Source organism: Rana temporaria, chromosome 6 (genome assembly GCF_905171775.1).
Source record: "Rana temporaria chromosome 6, aRanTem1.1, whole genome shotgun sequence".
Classification (NCBI taxonomy): Eukaryota; Metazoa; Chordata; class Amphibia; order Anura; family Ranidae; genus Rana; species Rana temporaria.
This window is the reverse complement of record NC_053494.1, coordinates 187,019,169-187,041,348: the sequence shown is the minus strand read 5'-3', so window position 1 is coordinate 187,041,348 and position 22,180 is coordinate 187,019,169. Positions and strand designations below refer to the sequence as shown.

Sequence of the window (22,180 nt, the reverse complement as noted above, 5' to 3'; positions counted from 1 at the left end):
CAGTTACTTTCACTTTCAATGATAATGGTGAGCAGGACGAATAGAGAAAGGGAATCTCCTTAACGGGGCACAGACAGCAATAAAAACCTGACAGGTGTTGTCATCCCTCTCCACTCCATCCAAAACTAAAATAAAAGTTTTGCCTTTTACACTATAACTCTTTGAGCACCTAAACTGTTTAACCTCTTTCCAGCCAGTGTCATTAGTACAGTGACAGTGCATATTTTTCAGCACTGATCAGGGCCGCCATCAGGAATTATGCCGCCTGAAATTGAGAAGCGAGGGGGGGGGGGGGGCTGCCGCGAATTGAGAGGCGGGGGGCCCCTTTACAAAAAAAAGAAGAAAAAAAAGAAAAACATCTATAAAAAAAGGGGGCTAGCCATCTGGGGCCCTGGGGACCTCTGGGCCCTATATATATATATATACACAAATTTTTTTTTTTTATAAAAATAAATTACAAAAAAAGGGGGGTTGCCATCCGGGACCTCTGGGCCCTTTAATAAAAAATAAATAAAAACAAATATATAGAAAATAAATAAACATTTATAAAAAAAAAAAGGGGGGAGTTTCCATCCAGGGCCCTGGGCCTGGGGACCTCTGGGCCCTTTAATAATAATAATAATAATAATAATAATATATATTTTTAAATATTACCCTATATGTTATATAGGGTAATGCGCAGTGGCGGCCCGTCCATAGAGGGCGCACAGGCTTCACCTCTCCTATCTATGCGTCCGACCCCCTGATCTACATATCAGTGGCGCCAGACCATGGTATTCAATGCGGGGTGATTTTTGGAGCATCTTATTAGAGCCGGAGGCTCTAATAGGCTTCAAAAAAGGGTGGCCTCGGAGCGCAGAGCATTGCGCTCTAAGGCCACCCAGTTGTGTGACCGTAGTGAATGAATTTTCGCTATTTTCACACTAAAGTTCCTCCCTTCCATTCAGGAGGCAGGTCTCCTGATTTTTTACCAAAAATATGTACAAGGTTATATATTGGGTTAAGTGCCTGAGGGAACACACCTAACCCTTTGATCACCCCTGATGTTAACCCCTCCCCTGCCAGTGTCATTAGTACAGTGATCAGTGCATTTTTATAGCACTGATCACTGTATAGGTGCCACTGGTTTTTGTTTTGTTTGCCATCCCCCATAAGAAGAATCTACCAGCCGCCACTGGTACAGAGTCGCACGCCCGCATAATTGGCAGGATGGGGTTTCAGTGCCGTGCCGCGCCACCGGGGGGGGGGTGTGTTCTTTCTTTGTCACCCCCCCAAAAGAAGAACCCACCAGCCCCCAGTGGTACAGAGTCGCGCACCCACATAATTGTCGGGGGGGTTTCAGTACCATGCCACGCCACTGGGGAGGTGTTCTTTGTTTGCCACCCCCCCAAAAGAAGAACCGACCAGCCACCACTGGTACAGAGTTGCACGCCCGCATAATTGTCAGTTAAAGTAACGCAGCGCCATATCACAAGAAATGGGGCTGGTGTTCTTTGTTTGCCACTCCCCCAAAAGAAGAACCCACCAGCCGCCACTGGTACAGAGTCGCGCACCCGCATAATTGTCGGGGGGTTTCAGTGCTGTGCCACGCCACTGGGGGGTGTCCTTTGTTTTCCCCCCAAAAGAAGAACCCACCAGCCGCCACTGGTACAGAGTCACACACCCACATAATTGTCGGGGGGGGGGGGGGGGGTTTCAGTGCTGTGCCACGCCACTGGGGGGTGTCCTTTGTCAGTGGGGGTTTCATTGCCATGCCATGCCATGCCACTGGGGTAGGGGTGTTCTTTGTTTGCCACTCCCCCAAAAGAAGAACCCACCAGCCACCACTAGGACAGAGACCCACTCCTGCATAATTGTCTGCCACGCCACCGGGGGGGGGGGTGTTCTTTGTTTGCCACCCCTCAAAAGAAGAACCCACCAGCCGCCACTGGTACAGAGTCGCGCACCCGCATAATTGTCGGGGGGTTTCAGTGCTGTGCCACGCCACTGGGGAGTGTCCTTTGTTTTCCCCCCAAAAGAAGAAACCACCAGCCGCCACTGGTACAGAGTCACACATCCACATAATTGTCGGGGGGGGGGGGGGTTTCAGTGCTGTGCCACGCCACTGGGGGGTGTCCTTTGTCAGTGGGGGTTTCATTGCCATGCCATGCCATGCCACTGGGGTAGGGGTGTTCTTTGTTTGCCACCCCCCCCCCAAAAGAAGAACCCACCAGCCACCACTGGTACAGAGTCGCACACCCGCATAATTGTCAGGGAGGCTTCAGTGTCGTGCCACGCCACTGGGGTAGGGGTGTTCTTTGTTTGCCACCCCCCCCCAAAAGAAGAACCCACCAGCCACCACTGGTACAGAGTCGCACACCCACATAATTGTCGGGGGGGTTCAGTACCATGCCACGCCACTGGGGTAGGGGTGTTCTTTGTTTGCCCCCCCCAAAAGAAGAACCCACCAGCCGCCACTGGTACAGAGTCGCACGCCCGCATAATTGTCAGGGGGGGTTTCAGTGCCATGCCACGCCACTGGGGTAGGGGTGTTCTTTGTTTGCTACCCCGCCAAAATAAGAACCCACCAGCCACCACTGGTACAGAGTCGCATGCCTGCATAATTGTCAATTAAAGTAACGCAGTGCCATATTGCAAAAAATGGGGTTGAAGTGGTTAAAGTGCACCTATAATAAAAATGATAGACCCTTCATTTCTTTGTAAGTGGGCTCAGTTACAACATCTGCAGGGGATCAAATAATTATTTTCCCCACTGTATTACATTTTTGGGTTTGGGTTTAGTTCCCCTTTAATTTTTTGCTGACCCACTGATTCCAGAGCCACCACTGGTACAGAGTTGCACGCTCGCATAATTGTCAGTTAAAGTAACGCAGCGCCATATCACAAAAAATGGGGCTCTTTGTTTGCCACCCCCCCCCCAAAAGAAGAACCCACCAGCCGCTACTAGGACAGAGACCCACGCCTGCATAATTGTCTGCCACGCCACCGGGGGGGGGGTGTTCTTTGTTTGCCACCCCCCCCCAAAAAAAGAACCCACCAGCCGCCACTGGTACAGAGTTGCACACCCACATAATTGTCGGGGTGGGGGGGTTCAGTGCTGTGCCACGCCACTGGGGGGTGTTCTTTGTTTGCCCCCCAAAAGAAGAACCCACCAGCCGTCACTGGTACAGAGTCGCACGCCCGCATAATTGTCAGGGGGGGTTTCAGTGCCATGCCACTGGGGTAGGGGTGTTCTTTGTTTGCCACCCCCCCCCCAAAAGAAGAACCCATCAGCCACCACTCGTACAGAGTCGCACACCCGCATAATTGTCAGGGGGGTTTCAGTGTCGTGCCACGCCACTGGGGTAGGGGTGTTCTTTGTTTGCCACGCCCCCCCAAAAGAAGAACCCACCAGCTGCCACTGGTACAGAGTCGCACACCCGCATAATTGTCAGGGGGGTTTCAGTGCCATGCCACGCCACTTGGGGTAGGGGTGTTCTTTGTTTGCCACCCCGCCAAAAGAAGAACCCACCAGCCACCACTGGTACATAGACCCACGCCTGCATAATTGTCTGCCACGCCACCGGGGGGGGGGTGTTCTTTGTTTGCCACCCCCCCCAAAAGAAGAACCCACCAGCCACCACTGGTACAGAGTCGCGCACCCACATAATTGTCGGGGGGGGGGGGGTTTCAGTGCTGTGCAACGCCACTGGGTGGTGTCCTTTGTTTGCCCCCCAAAAGAAGAACCCACCAGCCGCCACTGGTACAGAGTCGCACGTCCGCATAATTGTCAGGGGGGGTTTCATTGCCATGCCATGCCACTGGGGTAGGGGTGCTCTTTGTTTGCCACCCCCCCCCAAAGAAGAACCCACCAGCCACCACTGGTACAGAGTCCCACACCCGCATAATTGTCAGGGGGGTTTCAGTGTCGTGCCACGCCACTGGGGTAGGGGTGTTCTTTGTTTGCCACCCCCCCCCCCAAAAGAAGAACCCACCAGTCACCACTGGTACAGAGTCACGCACCCACATAATTGTCGGGGGGGGGTTCAGTACCATGCCACGCCACTGGGGTAGGGGTGTTCTTTGTTTGCCCCCCCAAAAGAAGAACCCACCAGACACCACTGGTACAGAGTCGCGCACCCACATAATTGTCGGGGGGGTTCAGTACCATGCCACCCCACTGGGGTAGGGGTGTTCTTTGTTTGCCACCCACCAGCCACCACTGGTACAGAGTCGCACACCCACATAATTGTCGGGGGGGTTAAAATAATTATCAAATATTTATTTCCCCCACTGTATTACATTTTTGGTTTTGGGTTTAGTTCCCCTTTTTTGCTGAGCCACTGATTCCAGAGCTCTCATTGCATCCCATCCCTTTGCTATCAGTGACACCTCTATGGGCAGGAGCTGTCAATCATCCTGTCCTCTCCCCAGCAGCAGCATCATCATCACCATCAGCAGCAGCAGCACTACCTTCACCTGAGCGGATCGTGCTCTGCCGGGATCACTAGAGGGAGCTTTTCCCTTGCCTTGGACAATGAAGGGAGTTTCCATGTTGTGCTGAGTGAAGCTGCTGCCCGGAGCCTCCTGTGCTTCTCTCTCATTGAGCGGCGGGGAGCGGGGAGGGGTGTGCAAAGCGTGCAACATGCAGATGCCATCCGTGCCCCGGAGCCCTTCTCTAGGATCCCAGCCGGGCTTTTTCTGGAGGGCACCCAGGGCCAGGAAGGTGTGCTAGAAGGGAGCTTCTATTGTATCGCCCGATCTGCCGCCAGGACCGGTGGGGAGGGAGATCGGTGGTGGTGGGGGGGAGAAGAAGAAGGAGGACTGATTTGCCAAGGAAAAGGTGGATTATTGCAGAGACTGCACATCATGGGGAATGCTGGCAGCATGGATTCCAACCAGACCGAATTCAAGGCGCACAATATGCCACTGAAGCTGCCCATGCCAGAACCAGGGGAACTGGAGGAGCGGTTTGCAGTGGTCCTGGTGAGTAGCGCTGCCTTTGGCTGTAGCCCTGTATGCCTATTGATGCCCACTCCCAGCACCCCCCTCCTACCCTGTCTCTCCTAGCTGCTATTACTCTTTCCTTCAATGCAATTTGCACTGGAGATAAAAAAAAAAGGGCTGCCTTGCAAAAAAAAAAAAAAAAGCCCCATTGTCTGATGGTTTCCAAGGGGGGTGGTTGAGCCAGGCACGTTTCTACTACCAGATCCTTTCAGCTTTTTCAGCTGCTTTGTAGTGGAAGGATTGGCATGGTGTCCCATGTGGAGATATTATACTGGAAAGTCACTGCTTGGCATAGAAGAGAGGGTAGGAGGGGGGCATCATTGGGAAGAGGTGACATCTGCAGGGTGTCACTCCTTCAAATACAAAGCCATTGATTCCATTTTTTTTATTTATTGGAAAAGAGAATAAAAAACTTGGGTGCTTAGAGGAAACCTTTTATGAGAGGCCGCCAATGGCCTCTTTCAGTTGTCTGATTGGTACAATGACCAACTGGATGTAGGAAAGGGTCAAGTCACTGGCACAAGTGTGCATATTGGTAGAGCAGACGTTTTATTGGAGAACTAGGGTTCCTACAGAGGTTGCCAGGGGTTCCTTGAGCAAGGAGCAATATATGCCCCTCAGATAAGTTCCCACTGACACCAATGATCGTTTTCGTTATCTATAGGAAGGGTATCCTTGCCAGTTTAGGGAGCATTCTTCACACTGACCACCAATGTAGGGAGCATTCTTCCCACTGACCACCAATGTAAGGAACATTCTTCCCACTGACCACCAATATAAGAGCACTCTTCCCACTGACCACCAATGTAGGGAGCATTCTTCCCACTGACCACCAATATAAGAGCACTCTTCCCACTGACCAGCAATGTAGGGAGCATTCTTCCCACTGACCACCAATGTAAGAGCACTATTCCCACTGACCACCAATGTAGGGAGCATTCTTCCCAATGACCACCAATATAAGAGCATTCTTCCCACTGACCACCAATGTAGGGAGCATTCTTTCCACTGACCACCAATATAAAAGCATTCTTCCCAATGACCACCAATGTAGGGAGCATTATTTCCCACTGAACCCTAGTGTAAGAGCAGTTTTACCACTGACCTACAGTGTAACAAGAAGTCTTCCTACTGTCCACAAATGTAAGTGGTATTTTTCCCAGTGTAACAGGCATTCTTCTTACTGATGGCAATAAACAGGAGCATTCTGCCTAATGAACAACAGTGTAAGAAGTATTCCTCTGACTAATTACAAATGTAAGAGGTATTCTTCCCGCTGACCACCAGTGTAGGAAGAAGTCTTCCTACTGGCCACAAATGTAAGCTATATTCTTCCTACTGACCACCAATGTAAGGAGCTTTCTTCTCATTGATCACCAGTGTAACCAGACGACCAGTTTTCCTGCCAGGAAAACTGCCAAGAGAGCTTTTGGTCGGGAAAACCGGATGTGTGTATGCTTCCTCGCAGTTTTCCCGACAGGAAAACAGCCGTGAATCCCGGCGGACTTTTTACCGCCGGGAAAACCGAGTGTGTGTACAGGGCTTCAGAAGCATTGTTTGCCCATCCTTCCGGATGGTCGCTGGTAAACAGTGGTGACGTCAGCACGCCGCTCCTCCCTACGCCGTTTCGTCAAAGAGATGACTTCTTCCAGGGGCGTTTGCCCAGGCCACAAATCTAGGGGGTATTATTCCCACAGATCACAAATGTAAGGAACATTCTTCCCACTGAACCTCCAGTGTAAGAGCAGTATTCCCAATGACCATGAATGTACACCACCAGTGTACATTCGTCCCACTGACCAGAAATATAAGAGCACTCTTCCCAATGACCACAAATGTAGAGAGCAGTCTTCCCACTGACCACCAGTGTAAGAAGAAGTCTTCCTACTGTCCACAAATCTAAGTGGTATTTTTCACACTGACCCCCAGTGTAAGGAGCATTCTTCCCACCAAGGGCCATAGAAAGGAGTATTGTGCCCACTGAACACAAATGTAAGAAGTATTCTTCTGACTGGTCACAAATGTAAGCTATATTCTTCCTGCTGACCACCAATGTAAGGATCATACTTCCCACTAACCACCAATGTAAGGAACATTCTTCCCATTAACCACCAATGTAAGAAACATTCTTCCCACTGACCACCAATGTAAGAAACATTCTTCCCACTGACCACCAATGTAAGAAACATTCTTACCACTGACCAACAATGTAAGAAACATTCTTCCCATTAACCACCAATGTAAGAAACATTCTTCCCATTAACCACCAATGTAAGGACCATACTTCCCACTAACCACCAATGTAAGGACCATACTTCCCACTGACCACCAATGTAAGAAACATTCTTCCCACTGACCACCAATGTAAGAAACATTCTTACCACTGACCACCAATGTGGCAGTGGGAAGACATTTCCATACTTGTTCCATGTAAGGGACACAAAGTATCAAAGCATGAGTTAAAATGTGACAGCTAGGAAACTAGTATTTGCAGAATGAGGAGTAGCAATGGCAGCCTCCATGTCTATTAGGAAAGGTTTCCTTCCAAGTGAAGTTTGGTTTGGGGGGGGGGGGGGGGGTATTCTGACCCAGGTGGAAATAAGCACTTGGTAGGAATTTGGGAGGAGGGGTGACGTCTGTGTTCAGTCTATTGTGGTCTATGAAATATTAACTTTGAGCCTGTTTAATGAGTATGGCCGCACTTGATGTTTGCTCTCTGATCCACATGATTGCTGTGAAGTGTTTGTAATTCTGAGTACATCCTAGATGGAGTAGCAGTTATACAGTGAATTAAGCATGCCATTGACAGGAAGCATAGTGTGTTGTATCAGATTGACAGGAGGGATTGTGCACTGTGTCTGATTGTCAAGAGGGATTGTATACTGCTTCTGATTGTCAAGAGGGATTGTATACTGTGTTCGATTGTCAAAAGGGATTGTATACTGTATCTGATTGTCAGGAGGGATTGTATACTGTATCTGATTGTCAGGAGGGATTGTATACTGTATCAGATTGTCAGGAGGGATTGTATACTGTGTCTGATTGTCAGGAGGGATTGTATACTGTATCAGATTGTCAGGAGGGATTGTATACTGTATCTGATTGTCAGGAGGGATTGTATACTGTATCTGATTGTCAGGATGGATTGTATACTGTATCTGATTGTCAGGATGGATTGTATACTGTATCTGATTGTCAGGAGGGATTGTATACTGTATCTGATTGTCAGGATGGATTGTATACTGTATCTGATTGTCTGGAGGGATTGTATACTGTATCTTGATTGTCAGGATGCATTGTATACTGTATCTGATTGTCAGGATGGATTGTATACTGTATCTGATTGTCATGAGGGATTGTATACTGTATCTGATTGTCAGGATGGATTAAATATTGTATCTGATTGTCAGGATGGACTGTGTACTGTGTCTGATTGTCTGGAGGGATAGTGTACTGTAAAAAAAATTCAGAAGGGATTATGTATTGTCTGATTGTCAAAAAGGACTGTGTGTACTGTATCTGATTGACAGGAAGGATTGTGTACTGTATCTGATTGATAGAAGGGAATGTGTACTATACCAAATTGTAAGGAAGCATTGTGTACTGTATCTGATTGACATAAAGAATTGTGTATCTGATTCACACAAGGGGTCTTGTACTGTAATAATTGTCTGGAAAGATTGTGTACTGTATCTGATTGACAGAAGGGATTGTGTACTGTAACTGAGTGACAGCAGAGCTGGTGTACTGTGCTAATTGTCATGGAGGAAAGTGTACTGTATCGAATTGACAGTAGGGATTGTGTACTGTATCGAATTGTATGGAAGGATTGTGTGCTGTATCAAATTGTAAAGTAGGATTGTGTACTGTATCTGATTGTAAAGTAGGATTGTGTACTGTATTGATTGTAAAGTAGGATTGTGTACTGTATCAAATTGTAAAGTAGGATTGTGTACTGTATCTGATTGTAAAGTAGGATTGTGTACTGTATCAAATTGTAAAATAGGATGTGTCCTGTATCAAGTTGTAAAGTAGGATTGTGTCCTGTATCTGATTATAAGGAAGGATTGTGTACTGCATTTGATTATAAGGAAGGATTGTATACTGTATCTGATTATAAGGAAGGATTGTGTACTGTATCTTATGTAAATAGTGATTGTGCTCTGTATCTGATTGACACTGGGGTTGATCTACTAAAACTAAAGAGTGCAGAATCTGGTGCGGCTCTGCATGATACCCAATCAGCTTCTAACTTGAGTTTGTTCAGTTGAGCCTTGACATAAAAACCTGGGGCCAGATTCAGGTAGATTTACGTTACGCAGCGGCGGCATAACGGCGACGGCCATACTTAACATTGGCTAGACCACCTAGGGCTTAGCTTTATCTTTAGGACGTGTATCGCTACGGAAACAATGTAAATTTAGATCGACGGGCATCGCGGACGTTCGTGAATCGCCGTAACCAGTCATTTGCATATTCTACGCCGACCGCAATGGCCTCGCCACCTAGTGGCCGGCCTGGAATTGCAGCCTAAGATCCGACGGTGTAACACAAGTTACACCTGTCGGATCTTAGGGCTATCTATGCGTAACTGATTCTATGAATCAGTCGCATAGATACGACAATCGTATCTCAGAGATACGACGGCGTATGAGGAGATACGCCGTCGTATCTCTTCTGTGAATCTGGCCCCTGGAATCTGATTGGTTCTATGCAGAGCTGCACCAGATTTTGCACTCTCCAGTTTTAGTAAATCATCCCCATTGTGTAATTCTCAGGGGTTTAATGAGTGACCCAAATTTTGTTACATTTGTTTCTAAACATCAGTAGAGTAAAATTCTAAAGTTTGTAAATAGTATTCATCACCTGCCTTGTTTTGATACGCTATGCATACCTTTGAATCGCTGTTTCGATTTTGTTTTATTATTTTTGTGTATTTTTCTTTATCATTCAGGGTGGTCTAGAGAACCACAGTACTTGTAGTAGTCGGTGGAATTCTTAGCTAGACCGCACATTCCAATCATCAACTGAAAATGAAATGAATTGTCAGTTTGCAACATTGAGGGCAACGTGACTGAATCTCTTGAAAGCCCATCTCCTGACCCACTTTCTTGTTTTTTTGACCCATTTTCATTCAAAAAGCCATCCGTGGCAGTCCACGCACTTCTCTCCTGACAGGTGTCCCTTTGAGAGCTCCATTTGGCAGAAGAACGGTATTTGAATTTAAAAGAACGCTCTAACAAAGCAAGGGACCTGTGTGAGAAGCAGCAGATGGAAGCTTTCAGGCCTCGTACACACGACCGAGTTTCTCGGCAAAAACCAGCATGAAGCTTGCTGGGTTTTTTTTTTTTTGTCGAGGAAACCGGACGTGTGTACACTTTTCGACGAGGAAACCGTCGAGGATCTCGCGGGCCAAAAAGAGAACATGTCTTCTTTTATCCTCGACTGGAATGGGAAAATTTGGCTCGCCGAGATCCTCGGCGGCTTCACAAGGAACTCGACGAGCAAAACGATGTGTTTCGCCCGTCGAGTTTCTCGGACGTGTGTACGAGGCTTCAGCTTCCAGGACATCTTTCAGGACTTATATGAGTTCTGTAGCAGTGAAGTGGGACTTGTGTGTTTTCCTTGCATGTGATGTCACTGCCCTAGAAGTAGTATGTAGTCCACCAGTCACAGAATGGCAGCTTTCATTCCACGCTTCTCACCCAGGTACCTTGCATGGTTACACCATGGCACTCAAGGTCACCAGCGGCACTCTACTTTATTGTTTTATTACAAAAGTCATCAGGAAGCGGAAGACCCGAGTCTCACTTTCAGGTTGATCCTGTATTTTATAGTAACCACAAACTATAAAGATAACATATTTGATTAAACAATTGACGCTAGTGCCTGTTTGAGTGATATAAGCAACTATGTCATTTCTTGTGATCCTTACACACGACCGAAAAACTTGTCGTAAAAGAAACATTGTTTTCCTCGATGAGTCCCTTGTCAGGCTTGTCGAGAATCTTGACAAGCTTTCTTTGCGTACACACTGTCAAGACAAAATCTCGTCGCTCTCAAACGCGGTGACGTACAACACGTACGACGGCACTATAAAGGGGAAGTTTTATTCCACTGGCGCCACCCTTGGGGCTGCTTTTGCTAATCTCATGTTACCGCGTGTTAAGTAAAAGTTTACAGTGTTTACATCCTCTGTTGTACTGTTGAAGTCGAGTGCATTGTTTACATCCTCTGGTGTACAGTAGAGGATGGTGCTGTATAGTAGGGTGGTGGTGGATTGTTTACATCCTCCGGTGTACATTAGGGGGTTAGTGCAGTGTTTACATCCTCCATTGTACATTAGAGGGTAGTGCAGTGTTTACATCCTCTGGTGTATAGTAGGGGGCTGGTGAAGTGTTTGCATCCTCTGGTGTACAGTAGGGGGTGGTGCATTGTTTAAATCCTCTGGTGAACGGTAGGGGGTGGTGCAGTTTTTACATCCTCTGGCATATAGTAGGGGTGGTGCAGTGTTTACATCCTCAGGTTTACAGTAGGGGGGTGGTGCAGTATTTACATCTTCCAGTGTAAAGTAGGGGGGTGGTCTATTGTTTACATCATCTGGAGTATAGTAGGGAGTTGGTGCAGTGTATACATCCTCCAGTGTTTAGTAGGGGGTTGGTGCAGTGGTTGCATCCTCCGGTGTATAGTAGGGGGTTGGTGCAGTGTTTACATCCTCCAGTGTATAGTAGGGGGTGGTGCAGTATTTACATCCTCCAGTGTTTAGTAGGGGGTTGGTGCAGTGGTTGCATCCTCCGGTGTATAGTAGGGGGTTGGTGCAGTGTTTACATCCTCCAGTGTATAGTAGAAGGTTAGTGCAGTGTTTGTATCCTCCGGTGTATAGTAGGGGGTTGGTGCAGTGTTTCCATCCTTCGGTGTATAGTAGGGGGTTGGTGCAGTGTTTATATCCTCCGGTGTATAGTAGAAGGTTGGTGCAGTGTTTGCATCCTCCGGTGTATAGTAGGGGGTTGGTGCAGTGTTTCCATCCTTCGGTGTATAGTAGGGGGTTGGTGCAGTGTTTATATCCTCCGGTGTATAGTAGGGGGTTGGTGCAGTGTTTCCATCCTTCGGTGTATAGTAGGGGGTTGGTGCAGTGTTTATATCCTCCGGTGTATAGTAGGGGGTTGGTGCAGTGTTTGCATCCTCCGGTGTATAGTAGGGGGTTGGTGCAGTGTTTGCATCCTCCGGTGTATAGTAGGGGGTTGGTGCAGTGTTTCCATCCTTCGGTGTATAGTAGGGGGTTGGTGCAGTGTTTATATCCTCCGGTGTATAGTAGGGGGTTGGTGCAGTGTTTATATCCTCCGGTGTATAGTAGGGGGTTGGTGCAGTGTTTGCATCCTCCGGTGTATAGTAGGGGGTTGGTGCAGTGTTTGCATCCTCCGGTGTATAGTAGGGGGTTGGTGCAGTGTTTGCATCCTCCGGTGTATAGTAGGGGGTTGGTGCAGTGTTTACATCCCCTGGTGTACAGTGTTTGTATCCTCTGATCTAAAGAAGAGGCTTGTGCAGTATTTACATCCTAATTTATTTATATATATATATATTTTTTTTAATTGCTGAATGGCATATTTACATTGCAGTACCACACTGCAACTGTGAGCTAAGCGCTTGGCTTGTGGTTGAGGTGCGGCCCAATTGATCTCAATGGGTGAATTTGACAGGCGGTGCCACCTGTTATACTCTGAAGACTTGTTATAAATTGCAGCATGTGTACAACCCTGTCAGGCTGTAATGTTAGAATTTAGGTGGGCAGGCAGGGGGTAGTAAAACCGCTACTCAGCTGCCTGTTTTTACCACCCCCCCGGTGTGTGGAAGGGCACTTAATGATGGTGGCATAGTGCATCATATGTCATTTGTTGGCCCTGCTTGTACTGTAGTTCCACTTTAATAAAACTGAGTATCTTATTCCCTACAGTGGGAACCAACAGCAATTTTCCTTGAGGCCCCAAGCGAGTTGTTCTGATTTTCCAGTAATAGAATGGCGGCGCCGTCATAGAAGCGCTCACATGGCTGCCGCTGTTTGCAGCTACTATGTAAATCCATTCACTCCTTAGTTATTCAGAGAGGCAAACACCCTGCAAATGGCTGAGAATTCCTCAATGTCAAGTCGGCTCTCACTGCCCTGGTGACTTATTAACTTCCCATTATATTAGGGAGTCACAGTTCACTAGACCCGGACTGGAATTATGGACGTGTGGGATCAGATTGTTTTCTCTTGTCCTGAATATTGTTTGAAGGGAAGTCTATCATTTTTCAAAAAGACATACATGGACTCAGTGGGGCCACCCGCGATCGCTCCAGAGAGAGGCACGGGGATCCGCCAGTGTAAACAAACAGAACGGGGATCCGCCAGTGTAAACAAACAGAACGGGGATCCGCCAGTGTAAACAAACAGATCCCGTTCTGTCAGGGGAGTAGAGAGAGATTGTCTGTTTCTAGTGATTAGGAACAGCGATCTCTCTCCTCCTCCAGTCAGCCCATCCCCCATACAGTTCGAAACACCTCCCAGGGAACACATTTACCCCTTGATCACCACTAGTGTTAACCCCTTCCCTGCCAGTGTCATTTATACAGAAATTAGTGCATTTTTTAAAGCACTGATCGCTGTAAAATGTCACTGGTCCCAAAATGTAAAACGTGTCTGAACCCCCCAAAAGAAAAAAATAAAAATAAAAATGCCATAAATCAAAATGCCATAAATCTAAAAAAAAAATAAAAATGCCATAAATCTATCCCCTATTTTGTAGACGCTATAACTTCAGCGCAAAACAATCAATATACACTAATTGGGATTTTTTTTTTACCAAAAATATGTAGAAGAATACATATCGGCCTAAACTGAGGAAGACATTTGTTTTTTTTTTACATTTTTGGGGGGGATATTTATTATAGTAAAAAATAATATTAATAATAATAATAATAATCAAATAAAAAAGTATTTTTTTTTCAAAATTGTCGCTCTTTTTTTTTGTTTATAGTGAAAAAAAAAAAACGCAGAGGTGGTCGAATACCACCAAAATAAATCTCGATTTGTGGGGGAAAAAAAGGACATCAATTTTTTTGGGTACGACGTCGCACGACCGCACAATTGTCAGTTAAAGCGACGCAATGCCGTATCGCAAAAAAATGGCCTGGTCAGAAAGTGGGTAAATACTTCCGGGGCTGGTTATAGAGCACCTTTCTTTTCAGATCCATCATGGCGGCGCCTGTTAGCGGGCATCCACTCACCTGCTGCCACCACCTCCCTCACCTTGTTGTGTCACTCCCGCTTTAGCAGTTGTCCCATTAAAGTGAATGGGAATGTCAGTAAGTCAACAGCGCCTCAGAGGAGGAGTCGCTGCAGGACAGAAATGACAGTTGCTCTTTAAAAATTATGATTTAAATCAAGCCTTTTTTACTAGTGATTTAAAGTGGTTGTAAACCCACTTTTACAAAAAAAAAAACACCACCTGCAAGACAAAGGCATAATGAGCTAGTATGCATAGCATACTAGCTCATTATGTAATACTCACCTCAGATCGAAGCCCCCGCAGCCGTCCTCGTACACTGCTCAGGCAGCCGACATCTCTCCCGGGGGTTACTTCTGGGTTTTGCGGCTCCGGCACTGTGATTGTCCGGAGCCACGATGACATCACTCTCGCGCATGCGCGTGGGAGCCACCAGTCACGGCACGGCCTCCTTTAGGAATGGCACGATCGCCATTGCTAAAGTGCGCCTGCGCTGTAGACATTGGCGCCCGTCATTTTTGTAAATATCTCCTAAACCGTGGAGGTTTGGTAGATATTTCGAGCACCTACAGATAAGCCTTAATCTAGGCTCACCTGTAGGTAAAAGTGGTTGTAAATGGTTTACAACCACTTTAAATCATGATTTAAATCAAATCCACCCTGGCCATAAGTACTTGGTGGTGCGTCACCAGGCTGAGGTGTAGAGCCCCATTGGCACTCAGGATATATAGTAGGGATGCCAGTGTAAGAAAAACCCATCCAGTGACCAGTGAACATTTTAGCTTGAGGGCACGCACCTTTTCTTGCCGCGCTGAAATAGAATCGCATGGGAATTCACATCCATGTAAACCAATTCTGCCAATCGCATTGCTTTTTGCGAAACCGCTTTTGGGGTGTTGTTAACTTATCATTGACACCTGCAGTGGTTCGCGTGAACAGAGTGCGATTGTGATGTGGTGCAGGAATCGCTACAAATCCCACACCGCATCAGCATGAACCTAGACTTAAAGTGGATGTAAACCCGATTCATGAGATTTGAGCTGAGCACATATATCTGCAGTATTTCTTTTATCTCTCGTAAAAGAGCTAAGTCCCGTAGCTCTCTCCTGACCCATTCCTCTGTTAGCCTGATAACTCCTGACAAATTCTTGGACACATCAGTTAAAAGCAGCCTGAATCTTCTGTCAGGGGAGGTTGCTAAATATAGATTAGCATGGAGCTGGCCCTATTACAAAACACCTCTATGGCCTCGTACACATGACCGTTTTCCTCGACAGAATCCATCAAGAAACTTGGTGGCAGAGCTTTTTTGCCAAGGAAAACGGTCGTGTGTATGTTTTTCATTGAGAAAACTGTCGAAGGACTCGACAAGAAAAAATGAGAACAAGTTCTCTTTTTCCTCGTCGGGAGTCTCAATTTCCTCGTCGGTCTGCTTTTCGACGAGAAACACGTTCGTGTGTATGCTAAGAAACCCGCGCATGCTCAGAATAAAGTATGAGACGGGAGCGCACCTTCGGTAAAAGTATTGTTTGTAATGGAGATAGCACATTCGTCACGCTGTAACAGTCTGAAAAGTGCAAATCGTCTCTTACCAAACTTTTTCTGAACACGCAGTAACATGAGATTAGCAAAAGCAGCCCCCAGGGTTGTGCCAGTGGAATCGAACTTCCTCTGCCGTCGTATGTGTTGTACATCACCGCGTTTGAGAAGGACGAGATTTGGTCTTGACCATGTGTACGCAAAGAAAGCTTGTCAAGTTTCTCCACAAGCCTGACAAGGAACTCGTCGAGGAAAACGATGTTTCATTTACGACGTGTTCCTCCTTTGTGTGTACGAGGAGGCCTGAGAGTCTCTGCCTATGATGAGAGTGGGTGTGTGCCTTTCCTCCAATCAGCTATTTTAGCTATCTTGGCTGTATGCCCAGACATCACAATCTGTGTTAAACAGGAAGCGGAAATTTCCAAACACGATCTGAACTTTCTAAACAGTATATAACTGTGAAGACAGCAGATATGGATGTAAAACCTATGTAGGGAGATTTTGTTTATCTCTGTGTATCATCTGAGGCTGTTCACTTTACTGGGTGTATGGAGGGTTTACATCCACTTTAACCTTTTTATTGGTGGTGATGGTCCTTTGTCCAGACAGTTGTGTTCAGTCACAGTGTCCTAATCATCACTGCTGTGCCATTAACATGGTAGCTCAAGTTTTCCCAGCTCGCCCAGTGCGGTGTTTGTTCAGATGTGGCTGGGGTGCCATTAGTAAAACAAATATCGTCTCGTTCTCTGAGCATATACACAGCTTGGCAAATTCACACTCTGAATAATCATGTGCTGCGTGGTCCTGATTAACCACGTGGGCTCCAGATTACTGCAATCATTAGTAGACTTTTTCAGTTTTTCGGTGGCTGTGTTATTGGGGAACGGGATGTTTTGGACCACCCAGAAGCAGAACTAAGTCACGATGAAGAAATAGGAAGCTGCATCTCTTGGGAAATGAACTTGCTATTTCTTAAAAAGGTGGTGATCACATTTTTTTTGTTTTGTTTGAAAATTAGATGTCAACCTTATTCAAAATGGTTATATCAGTTTCGTATGATTGCTGGCAAGTTGAAACCCATGCTGGTTTCTTATACCTTTCCAGGAATTTAGCGGTGAGGTGTCCCCACCAGAATTGCCATTGTTCTGCCGCGTACACACGACTCTTATTCATGTCATGGAAAAAAATCGATGTTTTGATTTCTCTCAAGCCTGCCTTGCATACACACGATCATGAAAAAAAATGCTCGAGCAAAGCGCGGTGACGTACAACACGTACGACGGCACTATAAAGGGGAAGTTCCTTTCGAATGGCGCTACCCTTTGGGCTGCTTATGCTAATTTCCCAGCTCATAACTTGCTTCTGAGCATGCGCGTCCCCCCCCCCCCGTTAAAGCCTACACACAACCGTTTTTCACGAAGAGAAAAACGATGAGAAAAAATAGAGCAGGTTCTAAATTTTTAACGGCCACTTTTCTCGTCGAGAATAATGCTCTGGAGCCTACACATGATCGTTTTTTACGACCAATTTAAAAAATTGCATTTTTCTCGTCATGAAAAACGGTCATGTGTACGCAGCATTAGTCGTCTGTCTGGGCTGTTAAAATGTTAACTGAGGGTGTTGAATTTACATGAAAGAAGCATTATGATGTAAAAAAATAAATAAATACATTGGAAAGCCAGTTATGATGGAGTGACACCATTTTAGGCTCGGTTTCCACTAGTGCGACTGATCATGCGACTTCGGACTGCAAGGTTGCATGACGTTGTTTACGTAAGTACGACTTACGTAAACAACGTTAAAAACGACGGCTGTTCCGACGTCCATACCCTAACATGACTTACACCTGCTATTGTGTGGAATAACTTTACGCCGGACGTACGCCTTATGTAAACGGCGTAGATTACTGCTAAGGGCGTAAGTACATTCGTAAATCGGCGTATCACGCTCATTTACATATTCAATGCGTAAATCAATGGAAGCGCCCCCTGCGGCCAGCGTAAATATGCGCCCAAGATACGACGGTGTAGGAGACTTACGTTGGTCGGATGGAGCCAAAATTCAGGCGTATCTTATTTCAAGAATCAGGCGCAGACATACGACGGCGCATCCGTGCACTTACGCGGCGTATCAGAAGATACGTCGGCGTAAGTCTTTCTGAATCCGGCTATTTGACTTTATAGTAGAGGGTGCAAGTAGAAATGTTTGTTTGCTGTGTTGGCCAATGAAACCAGAAAAGTGCTATAGAGACAACGTCATTTTTACACGTGGAATATCGGAAGTTTTGCGGCAGATGTCACAGATTTTGGAGAATGCCTCTGCGTTGGCTGTTATTGTGCGGTAGATTCGCGTGGTAATCTGCACACTCTGCTGACAAGTCACTTGTAAGCTAATTTCGATGATTGCTTCAGCACTGCTAACCAGCTATTCTTCTATGTGTTAATCCCCTCTTTCAGGATGGAATGTCAACTGGAAGGGGAGGGGGGGCTTCATGTGCAACTGGAGGTGTGTGCTTCATTGAGTTGTCTTTCTACTGGTTGAGTGAGAAGAAAAGAAAATACCATTGTTAGTTAATACACCCTTGCCATCATCTGATAATTACCATGAAAAATCAGGACACCGAAAGAGGTCTAGATAGGTTCTCACCAAGGTGTGAAGTACGCAGTATTTAGTTTAGCATGTGCTATGTCACCCTCTGTATGTGAGGCCTCGTACACACGACCGAGAAACTCGACGGGCAAAACACATCGTTTTACTCGTCAAATTCCTTGTGAAGCCGTCGAGAAACTCGACAATTTTCTCCATTCCCGTCAAGGAAATAGAGAACATGCTTTATTTTTGGCTTGTCGAGTTTCTCGACAGTTTCCTCAACGAAAATGTACACACGACCGGTTTCCTCGGCAAAAAATATCTCCCAGCAAGTTTCTTGCTGGTTTTTGCAGAGAAACTTGGTCGTGTGTACGAGGCCTGAGGTTGGCTTTAAAGGTCTGTTCTGTATATGTAGATAAGGATGACCTTAGTAGGGTTACCTTGATGCTGCTTCCATGGTGGTGACATCACTGGTGGTAGGGATGAGAATGGACTGGGCCTTGCTGGTGTGTATCCTTATGCCACGTACACACGCTCGGAATTTCAGACAACAAATGTTCGATGGGAGCTTTTCTTTGGAAATTCCAACCGTGTGTAGGCCCCATCGGACATTTGTTGTTGAAATTTCCGACAACAAAAATTTGAGAGCTGGTTCTCAAATTTTCTGATAACAAAATCCGTTCTCGGAAATTCCGATCGTGTGTGGACAATTCCGACCCATGCATTCTCTGGATCAAGTACGAGACGGAAGCGCTTGGTCTGGTAAAACTAGCGTTCGTAATGGAGATTCGTCACGTTGTAAGGTTATTATCCACGGTTTTATTGTCGGAATGTCCGATTGTGTGTATTAGGCCTATGTCTTGCAGCAACTCACCAGTGGCGGGTTTACTCAAATAGCAGAGAAAACACTCTTCTTTATCTAACGTGCCACTCGTTGGTTGAACCAGTGTGGTGTCCCTCCCTTGAGAACTTTAGGGATACTGTTGCTGGAAAGTAGGCCATCAGACACAGGATCATTGTGGCATGACCTTCAGGCCTCGTACACACGACCAAGTTTCTTGGCAAAAAACAGCAAGGAACTTGCTGGTATTTTTTTTTTTTGCAGAGGAAACCGGTCGTGTGTACACTTTTCGACAAGGAAACTGCCGAGGATCTCGTCGAGCCAAAAAGAGAGCATGTCTTCTTTTTCCTCGACGGGAATGAGGAAATTTGGCTCGCCGAGATCCTCGACAGCCTAACAAGGAACTCGACGAGCAAAACGATGTGTTTCGCCCGTTGAGTTTCTCGGTCGTGTGTACGAGGCTTCAGGGTTGCCACATTCTCTGGGAAAAATACGTGGTTCTATTTTTTCCTAATAATACCACTGGCAACAAGTCTAATGTTTACTTGTAGAATACTGGCCAGGTGGCATGTGCTTTACTAGTAAGGCCCCTTTCACACCTGCGGACCGTATGTCCGCTTTTTCATACATACATTGGTCCCTATGAGATCGCGGGTGTCAGCGGATGAACATCTGCTGACACCCGATCTCGCCCGCTTTCGCAATGCTCCGATTCTGCAGACGGAGGAAAACCCTATTTTTCCTTCCGTCTGCGGATCGAATCGGGTGAACACGGACATACAGTCCGTGTTCATCCGATCCCCCCATAGGGGAGAGCGGAGAAAAGAAAGGGGCGGTCCCTGCACAGTGGGTGGGGACCGCCCTGTCATCCGCCGGCTCAACGGGGATCAACGGTGCAACGGGGATCAATCGCTGCTGAGCAAGCGGACGTTCGCGGGCGGATCTTACTGATCCGCCCCGTGTTAAAGGGCCCTAAGGTTACCTGATAATTAAAGTTTAGGTCAATCTATCCTAGCCTCTCCCAAGTCTGTCCAAACGTAGTAAACAGACATTTCAGTACGTCAAACCCACATCAGAGTACCTCTAGAATGAGACGAATTTCGAGGCCAATACAGGCTAATTCTCCATTCACAAACTTTCATTTTTTTCCATTTGTGAATAGTAGTCCAGGGTTTGTCAACCAGGGTTGCATGGAACTCTAGGGTTCCTCCAAGGGTTGCTAGGGGTTCTTTGATCAATTAGCAATTTCTGCCTCTCAGGTAAGTTCCTACTGATACCAGCTATCTGTAAGGGGGGTAATTGTTCCCAATGTCCACAAGTGTAAGGAGCTTTCTTTTTTCACTGATCATCACACTAATGTATCATGAGTTGAAGATACAATAATTTTTAGCAGGGGTTCCCCGAGATCAGAAAGTTAATATATTTAGTGCATAGTTATGCACCACGTTTCATGGATCAGTGGACCTCTAAATTATTTGAAGAAAGAATAGTTCTTGGTGCCCAAGGCAACCAGTCGGCTTTCTCCTTCCAAATATTTACTGCAGCAAAGAAGAGTTGAATGAAAACTCTGGTTGTTGAAAGTAAGGCTGGCCATAGATCGGTAGTTTTATTTCGATCAGCCATTAGGCAATAAAAAAATATATGTATTACCCCATCTGTACAAATAAGGTGGATGGAGGAATCCTCCCCACTATGTTATTGTATTCTCATAGCAGGGACTCCTCCACTGTCAGAATACACTGATCAGTGCTGCAACCGATTGGCTGCAGTCAGGGCCATCTTTAACAAAGGGCAAAAAGGGCAGCTGTCCCGGGCCCAGTCATTATTGTGGGGCCCAAAACAGCCGCCTCTTGAGCCCTGCACTGCCCCCAGATAGTTGATAAGTGTATTCGGGAGGGCCCAAGAATATGTTTGCCCAGGGTCCAATCAATATTAAAGATGGCTCTGGCTGCAAATTTTTTCAGGAACTACTTTTGGGCATGCTTCAAACAATGTGGGTCGTCGTGATTGCAGCGCGACAATCGCAGCAGAACCACATCGTGATATTAGGTGCACCTATCAAATATGCGTCCTGCGATTTATCATTCACACCTCGGCGCAAATCTGCCTGTGATTCAAAATGCTGAGCTGTCAATGCAGCTTTTCATTACCTTTCCAAAAACAAGTTGACAAATTTCCTGATAGATAATATTGATTAGACATTGATTCTTGAGTGTGAATGGCGACTGCAGCATCTTCTGAAACAGGAACACAAACCTCGTACACACGACCGAGGAACTCGACGGGCGAAACACATCGTTTTCCTCGTCGAGTTCCTTGTTAGGCTGTCGAAGAACTCGACAAGGCAAGTTTCTCCATTCCTGTTGAGGAAAAAGAAGACATGCTCTCTTTTTGGCTTGACCGGATCCTCGTCAGTTTCCTCGTCGAAAAATGTACACACGACCGGTTTCCTCGGCAAAAAAAAAATCCCAGCAAGTTTCTTGCTGGTTTTTGCCGAGAAACTCGGCCGTGTGTACGAGGCCTAATAAGACCTAAACCCACGATCAAATGATATGTTTATTGGTCTTTATTACCACTATATTATAATTTTTAGGGCCAATTTACACCACAAAAGCCCACTTCCAGATGCGTTTCTGCATGCGTGTTATTAACATGCTTTTGGCGCGTTCCTGTGCATTTTGGATGCGTTTCCAGATGCATTCCAGATGCTTTTTTTCTGCTTATCTCTTGTTCTATGTTTTTTCTTGCACTGGACTGGAGTCCAGTGTGTTTTTGATGCGTTCCTGTGCGTTTTACCGCGTTCCAGTAGAGTCCAGTGCAGGAAAAATGCAGCAAGTTCTACTTTTTTTTTTTTCTGGAACTGGAAAGCCCTGGAACTGACTGCACTGGTGTGAACTATGCCATTTGATAGCATATAACCTACTTTCTATGCGTTTTAGAGGCAGAAAATAATCGCACTGGA

At 46.3% G+C, this 22,180-nt stretch overlaps 1 protein-coding gene across 9 annotated transcripts in view; it reads left to right on the top strand.

The window, feature by feature from the left end:
• Positions 1-4,510: 4,510 nt before the first annotated feature.
• Positions 4,511-22,180, top strand: part of FMNL2 (formin like 2) — a 335,632-nt gene continuing 317,962 nt past the window's right edge. For 5 of the 9 annotated variants that reach the window (XM_040357955.1, XM_040357954.1, XM_040357961.1 and 2 more), the window contains exon 1: positions 4,511-4,965. In XM_040357955.1, the coding sequence (XP_040213889.1) occupies positions 4,849-4,965 (117 nt within the window). In that variant the 5' untranslated portion in view covers positions 4,511-4,848. The remainder of the gene's footprint in view (positions 4,966-22,180) is intronic. The other 4 variants (XM_040357959.1, XM_040357963.1, XM_040357956.1 and 1 more) reach the window with 3 other exon arrangements.